General features: G+C 39.9%; 1 protein-coding gene across 5 annotated transcripts in view; it reads right to left on the reverse strand.

The window, feature by feature from the left end:
• prkd1 (protein kinase D1) overlaps positions 1-16,729 on the reverse strand; it is a 334,526-nt gene that overhangs the window by 84,129 nt on the left and 233,668 nt on the right. For all 5 annotated transcript variants that reach the window (XM_087990032.1, XM_043698044.2, XM_043698045.2 and 2 more), the window contains one exon: positions 3,422-3,582. In XM_087990032.1, the coding sequence (XP_087846158.1) occupies positions 3,422-3,582 (161 nt within the window). The remainder of the gene's footprint in view (positions 1-3,421; positions 3,583-16,729) is intronic.

A 16,729-nucleotide genomic window follows, 5' to 3' on the forward strand; every position in this document is an offset into this window, starting at 1 on the left:
TATGGAAGGTAAGTCTTATGAGGAAAGGCTGGGGGACTTGAGGCTGTTTTTGTTAGAGAGAAGAAGGTTGAGAGGTGACTTAATAGAAACACATAAGATAATCAGAGGGTTAGATAGGGTGGATAGTGAGAGCCTTTTTCCTTGGATGGCGATGGCTAGCACAAGGGGACATAGCTTTAAATTGAGGGATGATTGATATAGGACAGATGTCAGAGGTAGTTTCTTTAATCAGAGAGTAGTAGGGGCGTGGAACACACTGCCTGCAACAGTAGTAGACTCGCCAACTTAAAGGGCACTTGAATGGTTATTGGATAGGCATATGGACAAGAATGGAATAGTGCAGATTAGATGGGCTTCAGATTGCTTTCACTGGTTGGCACAAATTCGAGGGCTGAACGGCGCTATAACGTTCTATGTTCTATGGCACGCACAATGGTACACAATACTTCAGCTGAGGTCAACATTTAGACGTTCAGACTTAGAGTTATAGAGTCATAGAGATGTACAGCATGGAAACAGACCCTTCGGTCCCACCCGTCCATGCTGAGCAGATATCCCAACCCAAACTAGTCCCACTTGCCAGCACCCGGCCCATATCCCTCCAAACCCTTCCTTTTCATAGACCCATCCAGATGTCTTTTAAATGTTGCAATTGTACCAGCCTCCACCACTTCCTCTGCCAGCTCATTCCATTAACGTACCACCCTCTGTGTGAAAAAGTTACCCCTTAGGTCTCTTTTATATCTTTCCCCTCTCACTCTAAAGTTCTGGACTCCCCATCCCCAGGGAAAAGACTTTTTCTATTTATCCTATCCATGCCCCTCATGATTTTGTAAACATCTATAAGGTCACCCCTCAACCTCCGACGCTCCAAGGAAAACAGCCCCAGCCTGTTCAGCCTCTCCCTATAGCTCAAATTCTTCAACCCTGGCAACATCCTTGTAAATCTTTTCTGAACCCTTTCCAAGTTTCACAACATCTTTCCGATAGGAAGGAGACCAGAATTGCATGCAATATTCCAACAGTGGCCTAACCAATTTCCTCTACAGCTGCAACATGACCTCCCAATGCCTGTACTCAATACTCTGACCAATAAAAGAAAGCATACCAAATGCCTTCTTCACTATCCTATCTACCTGCAACTCCACTTTCAAGGTGCTATGAACCTGCACTCTAAGGTCTCTTTGATCAGCAACACTCCCTCGAACCTTACCATTAAGTGTATAAGTCCTGCTAAGATTTGCTTTCCCAAAATGCAGCACCTCGCATTTATCTGAATTAAACTCCATCTGCCACTTCTCAGCCCATTGGCCCATCTGGTCCAGATCCTGTTGTAATCTGAAGTAACCTTCTTCGCTGTCCACTACACCTCCAATGTTGGTGTCATCTGCAAACTTCCTAACTATACCTCTTATGCTCACATCCAAATCATTTATGTAAATGACAAAAAGTAGTGGATCAGCCCCGATCCTTGTGGCACTCCACTGGTCACAGGCCTCCAGTCTGAAAAACAACCATCCACCACCACCCTCTGTCTTCTACCTTTGAGCCAGTTCTGTATCCAAATGGTTAGTTCTCCCTCTATTCCGTGAGATCTAACCTTGCTTACCAGTCTCCCATGGGGAACCTTGTTGAACACCTCACTGAAGTCCATAGAGAGCACATCTACCGCTCTGCCCTCATCAATCCTCTTTGTTACTTTTATTTAGAATAAATTGCTTTTAGAAATTTGAAAATAGTTGAGTACTTTATTGTTTCTTTAAATCATATAATTGATTAAAAAATTGCATAAATTTGGAAATATATTGCATTTGGTAAGAGACCTGCATAATTATAAGCATCATTAGTAATCCTATGAAAAATCATACTAATACTTGTAAGCCCCAAGTAGTATACAGCAAATCAAGCACTTTGACACTGAGAGGAGCCAATTCCAGGTTCACAATCACTTCGGCTAACAACATTTTGTAGTCTAGAGTGTTTAACCTTTCTGTAACTAGCAACATCAGAGAGCTGAGAAAGTGGACCTGCAAATTTCCTGTTGAGTTGAGGCTGCCTGTTTCTGGAGTGGGCTTAGAATTTCCCCATGCCCAGAGACACAATCAAACAATCTTATTACTGAGAAGATCAGGAATCTTTTACAGGATATTCCCCCCGTCTCAACACACCTTTGATTTTAAATCTCACTCTATTCCCTGCAATTGCAATTCTTCAGAGGATAAATTGTATATCAGGTACAGTATCTTCTGGTGTCTTATATCCAGTTTTAGGCTGTTAAGAAAGAAACTTCAATTCTGCACTGCTTTTTCTGTTTCTTTGAATGTATCCTCATGGCACGAATGGAAGTCATGCTTAAGATGGAAAAGTGTTCATGATTACTGGCTTTTAAACATCTGCATGGATGATGATTGAATGAGGTGAAGCTTTAATTTTCATACTTTAGGGAGCAATATATAACATGTTTTTGATGCTTTTCTAAGGTCTAGACTGTTTACACCTATTTGGATACATTAGTGTGTTCTCATGAGATTGAGACAGAATTTGGGCTTACCTTGCAATAGAATGAATGGATGGATTTTGGTTTGATTATCCTCATACAGGAAATTAAAGGCCAGGAATTAGTCCACAATTCTGATTTGAAAGCATGTAACAGAATTGGGCCAAGCACCGATACGCAGAGCGGTACCAAATTGAAATGGAGAAAGTGTGACAGTGGCATATAAAGGTGACACTTCTCGAAGAAGTGTAAAAGTATCTTTCCATATTTGGAACCTCATCCGCAATTCTCATGTTATTGATGAAGCATCAGGATGGAATATTCTATGAGCTAATAGCAGGGGTAATGCATTTCGATATCCCCTGAACCCGTTGGCTCCGTTGCTAGTTAGATATAGCATCCATTTGAACAAAAAGGTTTAAGCAATAGAGGCCAATTATTCACATGCATGTCTTGGTAAGCCCTCTATTAATTCATTGCTATCATTTCAAATTTTGTAATTTGTTATCATTACTTTCTCAGCTCTTTCCTATTAAATTGCATTAATCAAAGCTTTTTCAGTGAAGCTGTTTTTCTCTCGGGGAAGGGAGGGGGCATTTGAAGTCCCCCACTATAACAACAGGGCTAAAGCTATTTCCACAGTAATCATCTGCTGTGAAGAACATTTGAAAAAATAATTCTGAATCATCGATGTCAGATGTCACATTCTGTCACAGCGCCTGGAATTTATTAAATGCTACAAATTATACTGTAGTGTAAATTAAAAAATGTTGTTTATTCAGTTCGATTAAAATTCAGGATTCAAGCTTTGTGTCAACTCATTGCACATTGTACAAGTGTGCCATGTGTGTTTTCAGGAGATATTGGTGCTGTATTTAATATTTTATTCTAATGATCTGTGGATTTCTGATAAAAACAACCTACCAGCAACATCTCATCTGGTGCAGTTGGCGTCAGGTCATTAGAGACGGACCGTGAAGTGCTCAGCCCTGTCAGTGAAACATTGGAAAGGCGTCTCTTCCTCACACCACTGCAATTGTTCGGGATTTTGAATGCACATCTTTTGTGGTAGTTGAGACCACATCCTGCAAATATTTAAATTAAAATATATCATTGTAAATAATTGAAAAAGACTTAATTTTGATTTAGTAAGAAAATCAACATCACTCAAATGAATTATCTGATCATGACTTCATTCCATTTGCAAATATTATTGTGTGCAATTTGGTTATCATGTTGCCTATATTGCAAGGAGAAGGTAAGGGCTGCAGATGCCAGAGATCAGAGCCGAGAGTGTGGTGCTGGAAAAGCACAGCAGGTTAGGCAGCAGCCGAAGAGCAGGAGAATCGACGTTTCAGGCATAAGCCCTCCATCGGAAATGACATATTCTTGATAAAGAGCTTAGACCCGAAACATTGATTCTCCTGCTCCTCAGATGTCGCCTGGCCTGCTGTGCTTTTCCAGCACCACACTCTCGAGCCTATCTTGCAACAAAGGGCTAATTTGTTTTACTGGATATAGTGAACTTGGTTTAGTGTGAAATCCTGAAAAGGAAATTATAAATGCAAGTTTTTCTTTAAGAAATAAATTCAAACTGGAGTCCTGATACATTATATATTAACTATGTGAAGAGGCCACATTAAGGCCAAATGCATAAAAATAACAGTGCTGAAATTTTGTAATAATTGTTACTTACCATGGCAATATGTTTTTTCATAATTATAACTAATCATTTGCTATTTATTTAGGTAGTTGAAAATCGAATTAAAGAAGTTGCATTAAAGTAGCATAAGAATAACTTATGTTAATTATCTGTCAAAGGAGCATAAAATATTCTCGTCTGACAAAAACAAACACTGGATGGCTGAATGATAAGATCACCCCACACTGCAGCTGGAGGAATTTAAATTCCACTAAGAAATATGGAATAAGATGCTAATCTCATTTCGTAATGGTCATGAAACTATGGGCATCCTTGGTTACTGCAAGGACATCAGCTCTCTCTAGATCCAGAGAAACAGGATAAGAGGTTAGAGAGGGAGATGTTGTTTGGGTGGTGTTAAATGTCACAGGGCAAGGGGTGGTGGTGGTGGGGGAGGGGCGCAGGGGAGGTCAGAAACAACAACAGGCAAGTGTCGCTCCGAGGCTATTCCCCCTGCTCAATGCCAAACCCATTAATCCTACATGAGTTAGTGCTGATTGAGGGAAATCCCTTCTCCCCACAAACTGACAGTCTGCCTGCACCAGTGCTCGTCAGTTCCGTTGGCTCTTTTTCATCTGGCCTCGAGATGAAGTAATTGGAGTCAAGGCAGGATGAGGCCCCTAAGTAGGTGCTAATTGACCACACTTAGAGTCTTTAGTTGGCAGTGGGCCGTGCAGGTGGACCATGGATTTCCCGCCTAGAACTTAATTTCGGATATAGTAGGATGGCTCAGATACCAACCCATCAGATTAACTCTCCTTCCAGTCACCTTCTCTACCATTTCTCAGGAGGGAAAGATTCTATCCTAGTTCCTAATATGGATGGTGTGCTGCCTAGAGTTGCCACAGTATCTCAGGGAATTGACTGATTTCGAATCGCTGGCTCTGTTTCAAATCAATTTCATTTAGTACAATGATAATACCTGACGTATGATCAACAGTATCCTCAGTGAGAAGTTGGAACATTATTTCCACAAGGACTGTGGGGAGATTGCTTGGTCACTCCCACCAATACCACCATTGACAAATACAGTTGCAATAGGTAGAAACTTAGAAACATAAGAATTATGAGCCATTTGGTTGTTTGAGCCTGCTCTATCATTAATTATTATGGCTGTTTATTCGGCTCAATAGCCTGTTCCCACTGCAGTTTCCTTTCTCCATGTTTAACTTGATGCCCAAAATCTTCATGGGATCCAGAGTCAATGCTGAGGATTCCAAGGGTAACTCCTTCCTAACTGTATATTACTATTTCTGCTGCATCTTTCCTGTCTTTGGAACAGAGATGGTGAAGGTGGATGTCAGGGAAATTAGCTGTTAGGTACAATTCCGTGAGCATGACTATGTCAGACTATTGCAACACCAGTTGGTGGGTCAGGTCTCCCAATTCCTGAACAAGCTCCAGAAATTAGAAAATGAGTACGTATCACAGTCGACAGGACTGGATGCTGTAACTTGCAATCCTTAGGTTGATGTTAGGTGATCTTTCTGATTTGGTTCCATACAATTAAGTGGCTTGCGAGGCCATTACAGGGGGCAGTAAATAATCAAGCACATTGTTGTTGATCTGGAGTCACATATAGACCATATCAGGTAAAGGTGGCAGATTCCCTCCCCTGAAGGGTTTTTGAGGACCTTATGGGTTCTTATATGATCATTAGAAAGCAGTGATCACAAGATGATTGAATTTACTCTGCAATGTGAGAGAGAAAAGATAGAATCGGAAGTAACGATATTTCAGCTGAATAAAGGTGACAGAGCAGAGATTTATCCTGAGGAAAAAGCAGTATGGTACAGAGAGGATGAGGCAACCATGGCCAACTAGAGAAGTCAGGGATAGCATAAAAGCAAAAAAGAAAGCATATGATGTGGTGAAGGGCAGTGGAAAACCAGAGGATTGGGAAGCTTACAAGGACCAACAGAGAGCAACAAATAAGGAAATAAGGAGGGAGAAGATTAAGTATGAGGGTAAGCTGGCCAGTAATACAAAGGAAGACTGTAAGGTATATAAAGGGCAAAAGAGAGACATAAGTGGGCATTGAGAGTGGAATATGACACAAGAGAGATAGTACTGGGGAACAAAGAAATGGCTGAGGAACTGAGTAATTACTTTGCATCAGTCTGCTGTGTCTCCTGAATTACCCCCAGAAACTCCTGTCATTACTGTTTCACTGTCTTTCCAGTCGTTGGAAGGTACAAGTATTATCCCCAAAATTCAAGAGAGTGAGGGGGCAGATCTGAGTATGGTGGCCATCACCAAGGAGAAGGTGAGAGAAAAACAGAATGGCCTGAAGGTGGATAACTCACCTGGACCAATTGACTACACCCCAGAGTTCTAAGGGAGATAGCTGAAGAGATAATGGTGGTGGGAGTAGTGATCCTAAAGGAATGACTAGAATTAGGGAGGATCCCAGAGGACTGAAAAATCGCTAACATGACACCCCTGTTTAAAAAGGGAATAAGGCAAAAGATGGAAAATTATGGAACAATTAGCCTAAACTTGTTGTGGGTAAGATCCTAGAATCCATTGTGAAGGATGAGATTTCTGAATACTTGGAAGTGTATGATAAAATAGGGCAAAGTCAGCATGGTTTCATCAAGGGGAGGTCATGCCTGACAAATCTGCTAGAATTCTTTGAGGAAGTAATACGCATTTTAAACCAAGGAGAACCAATGGATGTTATCTACCTGGACTTCAAGAAGGCCTTTGACAAGGTGCCACACAGGAGGCCACTGAGTAAGATAAGGGCCCATGGTGTTCGAGACAAGGTGCTAGCATGGATAGAAGCTGGACTGTCTGACAGAAAGCAGAGTGTGGGGATAAAAGGGTCCTTCTCAGGATGGCAGCTGGTGACAAATGGTGTTCCACAAGGCTCAGTGTTGGGACCACACTTTTCACTTTACACATTAATGGTCTAGATGAAGGAATAGAGGGCATTCTGGCTAAGTTTGCAGATGATACAAAGATAGGTAGAGGGACAGGTAGCATTGAGGAGGTGGGGAGGCTGCAAAAGGATTTGGATAGATTAGGAGAGTGGGCAAAGAAGTGGCAATGGTCATGCTCTTTGGAAGGAAGAATGAGGCATGGACTATTTTCTAAATGAGGAGAAAATTCAGAAATCTGAATTGCAAAGAGACTTGGGTGTTCTAGTGCAGGGTTCTCTCAAGGTAAACTTGCAGGCTGAGTCAGTAGTTAGGAAAGCAAATGCAATTATTTTGAGAGGACTTGAATATAAAAGCAGGGATGTAATTCTGAGGCCCTATAAGACTCTGGTCAGATTTGGAATATTGTGCACAGCTTTGGGTCCCAGATCTCAGAAAAGATGTACTGGCCCTGGAGTGTACTCAGAGGAGATTCATGAGAATGGTCCCACGAATGGACAGCTCAACATATGAGGAGTGTTTGAGGACTCTGGGTCGATACTCAGAGTTCAGAAAAATGAGGGGGGATCTAATTGAAACTTACAGAATAGTGAATGGCCTGGACAGATTGGATGTTGGGAAAATGTTTTCATTGGTAGGAGAGACTAGGACCAGAGGGCACAGCCTTAAAGTAAAGGGAAGACCTTTTAGATGGAGATAAGGAGAAAATTCTTCAGCCAGAGAGTGGTGAGTCTATTGAATTCCCTACCACAGAAGGCTGTGAAGGCCAGGTCATTGAGTTTATTTAAGACCGAGATAGATAGGTTCTTGATTGTAAAGAGGATCAAGGGTTATTGGGAGGAAGTGGGAGAATGGAGTTGAGAAATATATCAGCCATGATTGAGCAGATTTGATGGGCCAATTGGCCTAATTTCTGCTCCTCTGTCTAATGGTCATTAATCATGAGACAAGCATTTTATACCAGATTTATGAATTGAATTGAAATTCCACCAGTTGCCACAGTGAGATTTGAACTTACATCCTACAGTGTCTGTTGGGTCTGCGGATTACTAGCCCAGTGTGCCACCATTCCCACTGTGGCTCCAGCACTCTTTACTGCAAGCTCAAATGGTCACACACACACACACCATTGCACAAGAGCACAGAGGGAAGTGCAGTAAATGCAGACCTTGCTAGCAATGCTGACATCCTAAGAATGAATGCAGGGTGTAAATGGAAATATTGGCATCAGATTAAATAAAACAGCTTGATTTCTTTCAAATTAAATTTTAATGGCTTGAGAAATGGATGATCAATTTATAATTAATTATGAAATATCACTGAAGCGAGGCAGTGTGAGCTCAAAGTTCTCCACCCATTCATAACTCTTTCTAATTTTCATGAACCCTGAAGTACGGTGTACATCCTGGTTTTAATAGCATTCTTTTTCCTCTCAGTTTTTTCAGATACACGAATTTGTCTAAAAAAAGTGAGTGAGCAGATTTAATTAACGGTTTGAAAGCCTTGTCACTATTTAAAATTGTGGTCCAGAAATTATTACAATGGTACATCTCACAGTTAGTGACATACATTGCACATTTACTTCATATTTAGCTAGCAGGACATTGTGTTGCAAAATGCTGGAATATCAAAAACAATAATGGTGCAATGATATTAATGTCACACTTGGAACCACGTGATGGCACCCACCCAATTGTCTATCATCTTTAACAATGAAGATAATAATCAGGTGAATTTGAATCTAAGCACATACATATAGATAAATGATCTTGTAGCAGAGTTGCCTTGGTTCATGAGAAAATATTGAATGAATGACAGAGTAAGGGTATAAAATGCAGTGTAGAAGAGCCTGTAATAAGCATAACAGCAGAACCTATCTTATAAGTATCGAATGCTTGACAAAAAAAATGTTTCATCAACTTTGCCTTCTCCTATTTTGACAATTGAAATGAAAACAGATTTTTGTGCTGATTCACAGGATGTAGGCAGCATTTATTGCCCATCCTTAATAGAGAAGATGGTGGCGAGCTGCTTTCTTGAACCATTGCAGTCCATGTGGGATAGGGACAGTCAGCATGCTGTTTGGAAGGGAGTAGACAGGCAGGAGGCTGGAGGCTGGAGGAACACAGCAAGCCAGACATCATTAAGAGGTGCAGAAGTTGACGTTTTGGGTATAACCCTTCTTCAGGAAGGGAGTACTAGGATTTTGTTCTAGCACCAGTCAAGCAATAGCAATATATTTCCAAGTCAGGGAATTTGAAGGTTGTGGTGTTCCCATGTATATTGTCCTTCTAGATAGTAGGGGTCATGGGGTGGAACAGTTTTGCCTAAGGAATCCAGGTGAGTTGTTGCAGTGTATTCTGGAGATGGTACATACTGCTGTCACTGTGGGAAGACGATGAACGAAGTGAATTTTAAAGGTATTAGATATAGAATGGATCAAGAAGCAGCTTTTTCCTGGATGATGTCAAATGACTTGAACATTTTTGGATCCTGTACTCATCCAGGTACTGAAGTATTTACTTATTGAGTTTTCCATCATATCCCTGACTTGTGACCTTGTTGATGGCACAAGGCTTTGTAGACTCAGGAGGTGAGTTACTCACTGAAGGATTCCTAGCCTCTGATCTGCTTTTGTGGCAATTATATTTATATGGCTAGTCCAGTTCAGTTTCTGATCAATCTTTGACAGTTGACAGTGGGGGATTAAATGATGACATTGAAATCAAAGTGGCAATGGCTGGATTCTGACTTGTTGAAGATGGTCATTGCTTGGCACATCTGGCAACAGTTCACATGGGTCTGGCCAAAGTGAGACAAACTAACCTTGTGGATATCTTCAAATTTGAGGCCTAGAACATTAATATCTGGATCAAGATGAATATCTTAGTTGCTGTATGAGTTGGACAGTCTGCTCAGTGTGTCAGAGAATTATCCTGGTACCTGGCAAATATCTCTGGTACCTGGCTTATATCTCACATCAATATCATCGTCTTTGTGATCTTTGACCAATTTGATAGTAGCACATGTGGTATGTTTAGTTAGCATGGGTGTAGTTTGAACTGTAGTTTGAATGATTGTCACAATTTGGAGGTCTGTGCATGATGGTAGTCTGGCTGTAGGTGATGAGTTTTGGAAGCTAAGGTCAGCTTCCGTATTAGACTGAAGTGTGATTTTGCTCAGCATAGAATGCATGATCTGTTATGCATTATGAGACAATCTCTCATTGTACATACCATGGAATGCCACTTTCTGATATATATCTGTTTCAGAATGTGCCGCGGTAATACGTTGGCATGAGCAACAGTATTAATTTTAGCGTTTAATTTGTGCCATCCTGCCTTTTCAGTTCACATGATACCAATAAATATACCAAACAAAAATACCTAAAAAGCTTCTGATCACCTTATAGAGTTGATATGGTGAGTGAGGTTACCAAAATGGGAAGCTTGGTCATCTTTTGAAACTTTATTTTCACATAGCTATCTCTAAAATTCATTAACATATTTATGTTTGTATACATTCTTAACGCTTCCCTTGCTGGCAATATTATGTTGATGTACTGACTTGATGGTCATCTGTGTTTTGTTCTAGAGTTTGGCTTGGATTTGGAAACAAATTTCCTGACCATATGTGCTCAATGGCCCTGCGTACCATTGGCTTTACAGATGAAAAAGAAATCAATGTTGGCAGATGTTACAAACTGCATTAGTTACATATTCTGTTGGTTTGGTGCACATTGCAGTCATAGTGTTGGTTTAGAAGTTGGCTGCATCTAAAGCATGTAGTTGATGTTTACTTACTACTGCCACTATGGTTTCATACTTGCATCTATTCTCCATTAAATCAATGGTTTGACCCCTTTTCTTGCTCAAACATTCCTTCCTAAAAGCTTTAATTGGTGTACAGGCAATGACAAAGTCAATGAGCATCTCTTGACAGTTCCTTTCGGAAACTTTATACTCATGTCCTATGCTGATACATCTTCTGACAAACTGCTCAATAGGTTCTCGGGGTTGCACCTGTATGACATGAGTTACAGTCTGTTAATCTTGAAGCTTATTCTTTTCTTGTCCTGACCATTGATATTTTCTGGATCTTTCTGATCATCTGTAGAAAGACTAGTTGATTTAATTTTGTGAAGCCCGCCCTTGCCAATAACAAGCAAGGTATTTTGAGCTCTTTTATTGGGATCATTGGTCGCTTGTTCTGTAAAGTAGGAATGTGGATATCAATGCCACAGTAATAATTCCATAAGGGCATCATTAGATGTCCAATCATCATGACTGTTATGCTAACTATGATTCAGCCTTAAAAACTTTGCATTGTATCATCCTCAGCCATGCCATCCTGTGTAAATGTTTTATTTCTGTGTAAATTTAAATTGCTATTCCACTGGTCTTGGTCCCTCACAAATGGCTTTTTCTTTGCACTTGATATCTTTAAAACCATTGCATTAAGAATTGCAGATTTGTAGTTAGCGAACTGCAGGCTTGCAGCAGCAGGTTTCTACCTCTATATTTTGTTTGCACCCAAGGAATAATAATAATGTCACACAGGCTTGTTTTTATTCCCTTACTGACTTGGACAATGAAAATGATGAAACCTACTGAGGTTCAGACAAGAGAATGTCTTCTTAGTGTAGAAAATTGCTTTTTCTTCTTTACATTCTTTAAGCTTCATTTCTTCTAGGGTGACTTTGAACTGTACTTTTGAGACCTTTAACTAATTTTAAAAAAAGGATCAGTATATTTTTGTGTTTCTTATTTTTAAACGAGAGACAGAGAGGTAGCAGTGTACCTTCAGTCCAGGTCTTTGGCCTATTGTTTTCATTCTACTTGTAACTTCATCGCCTCTACTTTTAAGACATGATACAAAATTTCTGTCATCTCGAAATAAGTTACATGATATACAAAAGGAAATTAGCTCTGTATTTTTCCCCATCAATGCCCTATCCAGAGACCTTTACAGCTACCTGTACTCACAGAAACTAATGTTACTAAAGTAGGGGAATGGGTCTGGGTGGGTTGCTCTTCGGAGTGTCAGCGTGGACTTGTTGGGCTGAAGGGCCTGTTTCCACACTGTAGGGAATCTTAAAAAAAAGTCTTGAAGTCTTTTTTAAAAATGGTAATAGCTGCTACCATGATGTGGATTTTGTTTGAAACTTAACTTCTGATAGATGGGTGGAAATGATGTGCCTCAGGCTTGCTCTCAATCTGTTGCCTATCATGGGGCACTGTAATACACAACATTTGGTATCATGTGCAGACAGATGTCTTACAGATAACTATCCTCAGCACCATACGATGGTGCTGGTCTGTCTCACTGACTGCTACTTCTCCCTCTGGAGGCTGTACAGCAGATTGCTGTTCTTGCTGATATCATTGTAACTGTTATCTCCCTCAACACTGACATTGCATGTCCAACAAGACCACAAGGAATCTTCCAAGTGCAGGTTCCATGTCAGATACATGAGCCGGTAATCAGTGGGGAATACCAGAACTGAGTAGCACATTGGGAATGGTATTCCTGATCCCTCATAGCAATCAAAATAAAGTGACATGCTATGCCCTGACACAATATATTTTGAAAGCTTTGCTAGGAGGCCAATGTCTTGTTTCAATATGGAGCTCAGAGCTATGTGACTTTAGCTAGACTTTATTCTCCCTGCATTGGGTAATAATTAGTATAGATTGAGGGTTGGTAAGACATAGAAGGCAGACACAGTCAGGATTAATGGGTGTTTTTTCAAGTTGAAAAGACATAAATCTAAAATGCTAATGCAACATTAGGGAAGCGAAATTCAGGCATATATTCAACATAATAATGATGCTGATAAAAATAGTTTCCCTTGGACATCATAAACTATGTCCTTGCAAACTTACAGTTCACTGTGTAAGTGTAACATTCCAGAAGCATTTATCATACAGTAGCAGGTACAAGAAGAAATGACAAACCCAGATGAGACTATGAAGGCTGCATTTGCATAGTTTTATGTATTCGACATTACAGGAGGCCAATGGGTGCAGATGGAAGTATTATAAAATTAGTGGATGCTTGTCTAATAAAGTACCACTAGCACAATCCCACTTGCAAAGAATCATACTCTGCTTCTGAAGAGAAAACAGAAACTTACTCTGCCCATTCCATATGCAATGACACTCATTTTGTATTATTGTTGTATAGGTGAGTGTTGGACAAAAATGGCAATGTTTCAGCTTTGTGCCCTTGTAAGAGAGTGGCAAGCTCTCCATGGGGTGAACAATGATTCCCCATTCTTCACGATGTCTTTGTGCCCTGTTGAATGTTCAGACTCGACGCTTTCCCATTCACTCCCTGGATCTTTGTTAATGAGTTTTCAAAATATTTAGATGTATTCTCGGTGAAGTCCATCAGATTGGACAACGCATTAACGTGACGCTCTTGTTGAAGAAGGAGGGAGACAGAAAGCAGGAAATTATAGGCGAGTTAGCTGAACATCTGTCATGGTCAGGGTTTATTGTTAAATAAGAAATAGCAGGACATTTAGAAAAACCCAACACAATCAAACAGAGTTAACATGCTTCTGTGAAAGCAAAATCAGGTTGATTAATTTTGAAGGATATAACAAGGATATAACAAGAAAAAAGGAGAACTGATAGATGTAACATTTTAAAATTCCATAAGGCATTTGATGAGGTGCCATATAAAAGATTACTTCATAAGACTGGAGCTCCCTGCATTGGGGTAATGTATTAGTAAGGATTGAGGATTGGTTAAAATAGTGAAGGCAGAGAGTCAGAATTAATGGGTGTTTTTCAGGTTGAAAAGACATAATTAGGGATTTGAGGACCTAGATTATTTATTTTCTATTTAATGAATTTGAGGAGGGGGGCATTTATGTATCTGTTGATGCATAAATACATCAACACATGATAAGAACACATGATAAGAATTAAAGGAATTTGTAAAGGGGCATGGATAAACTAAGTGAGTGGACACAAACATGCCAGATAGAGGTTAATACAGGACAATGTGAGCTTTATTTCCAGTCATGCAGTTACAGAATTTTAGTGAAAACCAATCTGCAGCAGACACAGATCCGAAAATAACAGGTAACATATCAGATTCAAATCTGCAAGGTGTGTACTCCAATTTTTTTTTTACTAAATTCAGAATTTGTTCACAATTATTAATCTTGCTAAAATCAATTTAATTTAACACAATACAAAAATAAATCCAGGACTGTCATGTTGTTGAGAGGCAACAGGGTGTTTTCTATTATCTCCCAATTTTTCCTATTTTTATGCAAGTAGGAGATTTGATTTCTTGTTTGCTATGGTTTAATGTTAATTTGAAAATCAACTGAAAGCAATTTAGTTAAATAAAACACAAAACAAGTATAATTGTAGTGTTCTTGCTGAAGTCACATTTAGAGAAGGAGTGCATGACTGTACAGGAATGGCAAAAAGATGAGTTTGCTCCATTTCTTTGGCTTAAGAGTTCAAATTGGAATATACAATTCATTACCTATAGCCTTCAAATTACTTTCTTCTCAAATAACTACATAATTTGCCCTAATATTAACTTAATGAATAATAATGCATATTGGTTACTGTAAAGTTATTGATTTTAATTTGTTCATGGGATCTGGGTATCACTGGCTGTGCTAGTGTTTATTGTCTTGGCTGGCTAGACCTTTTCAAAAGGCAATTTACAATCAACAACATGGCTGTGGGTCTGGAGTCATATGAAGGACAGACCAAGTAAAGGACATTTCCATCCACAAAGGACATTAAAGTTGCTGAGATTTTCCTGCACATCCAAACACATCATCTATTGTGTCCGTTGTTCTACATTGGGGAGATAGGATGCCAACTCGTGAAATGTTTCAGAGAGCATCTCTAGGACACAGGCACCAAACAACCCACTGCCATGTGGCCAACCACGTCAACTCCCTCTCCCAATCTACCAAGTCCTGGGCCTCCTCCACTGCCAAATCCTAGCCACCCAATGCCTGGAGGAAGAACGCCTCTTCTTCTGTCTTGGGACAGTCCAACCACATGGCATCAATGTTGATCTCACCAGTTTCCTAATCTCCCCTCCCACCACCTTATCCCAGATTCAACCCTCCAACTCAGCACCACCCTCTTGAACTGTCCAACCTGTCCATATTTCTTCCCACCTATCGGCTCCACCCTTCGCTCTGACCTATCACCATCACCCCCCATCTGTACCTACCCATCACTTTCCAAGTTATCTTTCTCCCAGCCCTACCCTCTCCTATTTATCTCTCAGCTCCCTTCCCCAACACCCCCATTCCCACAGCCCCGTACATTCCTGAGGAAGAGCTTTTGCCCAAAGCGTCAACTCTCCTGCCCCTCAGCTGCTGCCTGACCTGCTGTGCTTTTCCAGTGCCATACTTTTTGACTCTAATCTGCAGCATCTGCTGTCCTCATTTTCTTCTGATGGGCATTTATGACAATTAAAAATGATAACATGGACACCATTATTCTAGATTTTGTTTGAAAACAATTTCACCAGCTTCCATCTGAATAGAGTTGATATTTAAGAATATAATAGAAGCAGCTTCTATCTGAAATGAGGAAATGTGCCTATTACAGAAAATCTGCCAGATACTCAGAATTTGTTCGACATCCAAGGAACAGCACATATTGTAGATATGGGAGCCCAATTTTCAAGGGGCTTTGACTCAATGACTTTTATTTATTGACAACTAGTTCTTGGCTCCTTGCATCCACTTGAAAACAAAGTGAAAGGACTCCATCTTTTGGTGCATATGGTTAGTTCATGTTAGTATAAAAACACCTTGCAATGTCATTTCCAGCACTGAACAACAAAAAAACTCAAAAAAAATTCCAATTTCACAAGTCTTTTCATTAGAAAATTGTGTGATTTAATGTAATAATCTAAAAGAAATTAATGCTGCAACAAAATTTAAATAAATATAGCTGGCAGCAACATTGGTATGAAGGAAGACTCCATAATAGATGATCTATTGAAGATGTTCATCACCATACGTGTGAAATGATTTGAGGATCTGCAAAATCCTGTAAATAAACCATTGGTTTGTCCGCACTCATGGTTACAAAAGGAAATGGTTCACTTGCCTGAACATGTTGTCACTTAAAACAAAAGTTTAGCCACATAAAGATTTCGACATGCAGTACTCATCCTGTTAACTTCATCAGTATTATCAGATTAGGGACAGACTTTGCTTGGGGGAAGTTTTAAACAGCTATTGTCAGCCTTAACAAAACAACCATCAACACTGGCACCCAATAAATGTTACTCTGCAATCTTACTGTCTGAACTTAGCCAGTGATCATAGAACCTGCTAAGCCTTCTTGTCATCAAAATGCATTGACCTCTTTGGGATTCCTACTGCAGCCATTTATTAGCAAAAGTAATAATTCTTTGACCAGTTTATGCTTTCTGCAGAGGAATTAGTTCAGTAGAGTACTGTATGCTATGTACAGTTGATACTTGCTTCACCCAAAATGCAGATTTTTGGAGAAAAGCATTAAGGCTGACTGTAAACACTCCACATTCCCCAACTGGCTAAAGGAGAGTGAACTTAAAATTACAGAGATTAAAACCTTGAGAAAAGAATTCTACTTAGTGAATTTTGTTCACACTTGATCTAGG

The sequence above is a fragment of the Chiloscyllium plagiosum genome, unplaced genomic scaffold (assembly GCF_037043375.1).
Source record: "Chiloscyllium plagiosum isolate Xiang-an unplaced genomic scaffold, Cpla_swu_hap1 HiC_scaffold_8, whole genome shotgun sequence".
Lineage (NCBI taxonomy): Eukaryota > Metazoa > Chordata > Chondrichthyes > Orectolobiformes > Hemiscylliidae > Chiloscyllium > Chiloscyllium plagiosum.